Raw genomic sequence first — 2991 nt, 5'->3', positions numbered from 1 at the left:
ACACACACACACACACACACACACACACACACACACACACACACACACATCAGTGAGTGGAAGTTGCCACAAAAGGGAACCTTGTTCGGAAGTAGCAGCACTTAAAAGCTGACTAACGATGAGTATATGTGTTTTTCATTAAATTGGAAAAAATTACGAGTTTATTCCTTAACATTTTTTTCATTTCCAGCACTGAGGGAAGATGACTCTTTTTTGGTATTTTCCATAATATTTTCCTCATTAAAAGAGAAAAGATCTGAGGAGAATCACATTGAAACTGAATTCATAGATGACATTTGTGTGTGCGTCTGATTACATACGCAGATAAAAGAGATACATCAGAATATTTGTTAGTTTGAATATTAATGTCTTTGTATCTTTGAATGATTGAGTAACTGTAAAGAAATTGTGTGTTCTTACATCTACAAATTTTCCTTTGAGGCAGTGTGCGTGTGTGTGTGTGTGTGCGTGTGTGTGTGCGCAGACCTTGGCACTAGCAAAGATGAAGTCTTTCCTCTGGTTCTTTTCCTTCTCCTTCTCAAAAACAATGCCCAGTTTATTCTGCACCCGCTGAGACTTGATCAGCTGACGGACTGAGACGAACACAAAGACAGACGAACAGAGGACAGAAGGTCAGAGACGGGGAGAGAGTAGAGCCAGGAGGAAAAAGCAATATCGAGTAATAGATTGACAGTTTAAAGACGGGCAAGGTAAAGGAAGGAGAAATGGGCTAGAAAAAAATTGTAGAATTTGCCATTACATCATCATATTTTGTTCATGTCTTTACCTCAACTGCATCTCTCACAGACACCATGAAGACAAATTATGTTATTACACTCTTGGATCCATAAATACATCGTGTCTCTTGCCCTGGAGTCCAGAGACATTTAAAGAGTTTTCATGCAGCAGCTAAAACCGACACATTGCTCACAACACAGACCACATCCAATAACATCATGTAAAATGAATATAAACCCGTTGGACATACATTAACAATCAGGGAAGAGAGGAGAGGAGGTGCCGTTTCACACGGAAATGATTACATATGTAAAGAATGTGGCCATTATTCAGTCTGTCTAAAAAGCCAATTGATCACAAGACAATGTTATTTCACTGTCTGGGTGTCAATCACGGATTACTCATCTCACAGTTTAGAAAATATTTGTGTCATTCTCACTTTTGTCGTGTGTGAAGGTGGTCCAGTCCTCTTGGCTGTCCTTCACCTTCTTCATCACCACCAGGCGTCCCCCCTCCACGTCCACAGACAGAGTGTACTTCTGACTCTTTCCTATCTTTGTCAGCTCTGCCAGGTAAACATCCAGTTTGACCTTGAAGTGGATCAGATAAGGAGCATAAAAAAAAAAAACACACGCTCATAGAAACTGAAAGCTAATTTCTAAAAGTGCATGTGTCCACAGAACTCGTGTGAAATCCTCAGACCACCAGGGGTCTTCAAAATGAAAGTAGTGGACTCATCTGCAGTCTCTCCCTCTAAACAAGCTGCTTCTATGGCATTAACAGAGTTACATCCAAGTCAGTTATACATGTAGCCAGCCAGATTAGAGATCTGAAAACAAAACAAAAAAGCAGGAATTTGGATGCTAACAGATGTCCTGATTCTCTTGATTGTCGTTTTAGATAACAGTCCACATATTTCTGTTCTTCACATACTTATTATGCGTATCATGTAAAGCCATGATGGGGTTTTGTTTGAGTGTCTGTGGGTTGAATCAGGTTCCACACCTTAAACCTTTCTCCCCATCTTAACAACACTTCTGTTCCTGTGCAACAGGAAGCTGCTGAAAGGAGGTCACCACAGAGGATGCCGACTTGGCTAATTTTTTTTAAATTATTCACCTCTTCCTCCGTCTCACCCCATACTCCACGTGTTCCTACTGATAATAATCTCTCTTTACCGCTACACACCTATTATGAAGCTCTTTGTTATTATTCTGACTTTTCTCTACATGTCTCTGCGTTATGCTGTCCGCACACTTTCAAAATAAAACAACTATAATCCTGTGACCAATAGACTAAACATCAGTTATACACATTTACTTGCGAACTCAGGACTACGATACCAAAAGAGACAAATACTATGTACTACGACAAAGCCACTGATGATGCATTACACAGTCCTGTGGTCTCATAACAGCTCTGCTGAGAAACGTCCTGCAGCGTGTTGCAGGAATATATGACTTCCCACCCTGTTTTACTGTAATTCAGGTTCAGTCTGTCCTCTGTGAAACCAAACCACCAGTCCGCTATTATGACATTTAATAAATCAAACCTGGGGGAGTTTTAGCGTTGTAAATCTCAGGTTTGCTTTCGTACTAAAATCAACACAAAATAAAGATAAAATAATCTTTTCCTGAGAATCCTATTCCTTTCATAAAACAGGAGATGTGAATGATTTAAGATTATGATTAATTGCATAGTTAAATTGACAAAAGACTGGAGTAGCGCCTGAATGTCCAATAGGGGCAATTTGGCTTTGAAGCCATTGAGTATCTGAGAAAGTATGGATACACTTTGGTAATTGCTAAAATGCAGATATTGATTCAATAAAGTGTCAATTTTATTTTTCAGTTTTTAGTTGATGCACTTTGGAACAGATCATCACTCCTGCCTTAATACTGACCTCATACACACACACACACACACACACACACACACACACACACACACACACATACACACACACACATATATATATATATACACACACACACACACAGTATATATTGCCCTGCAGAGACCACCACTAATAAAATGTGTGTGTTTATGAGTTTGCAGGTGGTGTGTGTGTGTGTGTGTGCAGCCGAACCTCGAATGCCTGCACAGGGATGGCTTTGCTGTGCCGCATGGAAAGAGGAGGAAGGGAGCATGGAGATGACAGACTCATGTCCTGGAGAGCTTTCAGAGCCTGAGGGCACAAATAGACAGAGAGAGAGAGAGAGAGAGAGAGAGAGAGAGAGAGAGAGAGAGAGA

At 40.4% G+C, this 2991-nt stretch overlaps 1 protein-coding gene across 2 annotated transcripts in view; it reads right to left on the bottom strand.

Moving 5' to 3' along the window:
• inppl1a (inositol polyphosphate phosphatase-like 1a) overlaps positions 1 to 2991 on the bottom strand; it is a 20302-nt gene that overhangs the window by 7915 nt on the left and 9396 nt on the right. For both annotated transcript variants that reach the window (XM_031861020.1, XM_031861021.1), the window contains exons 8-10: positions 2828 to 2926; positions 1178 to 1328; positions 487 to 593 (exon numbers count right to left, since the gene is read on the bottom strand). In XM_031861020.1, coding sequence (XP_031716880.1) covers positions 487 to 593; positions 1178 to 1328; positions 2828 to 2926 — 357 coding nt within the window. The remainder of the gene's footprint in view (positions 1 to 486; positions 594 to 1177; positions 1329 to 2827; positions 2927 to 2991) is intronic.

Source organism: Anarrhichthys ocellatus, unplaced genomic scaffold, assembly GCF_004355925.1.
Source record: "Anarrhichthys ocellatus isolate YVR2014 unplaced genomic scaffold, GSC_Weel_1.0 scaffold24, whole genome shotgun sequence".
In the NCBI taxonomy this organism is placed as follows: domain Eukaryota; kingdom Metazoa; phylum Chordata; class Actinopteri; order Perciformes; family Anarhichadidae; genus Anarrhichthys; species Anarrhichthys ocellatus.
The sequence above is the reverse complement of the archived record's forward strand: the minus strand, read 5'-3'. Positions and strand labels throughout refer to the sequence as shown.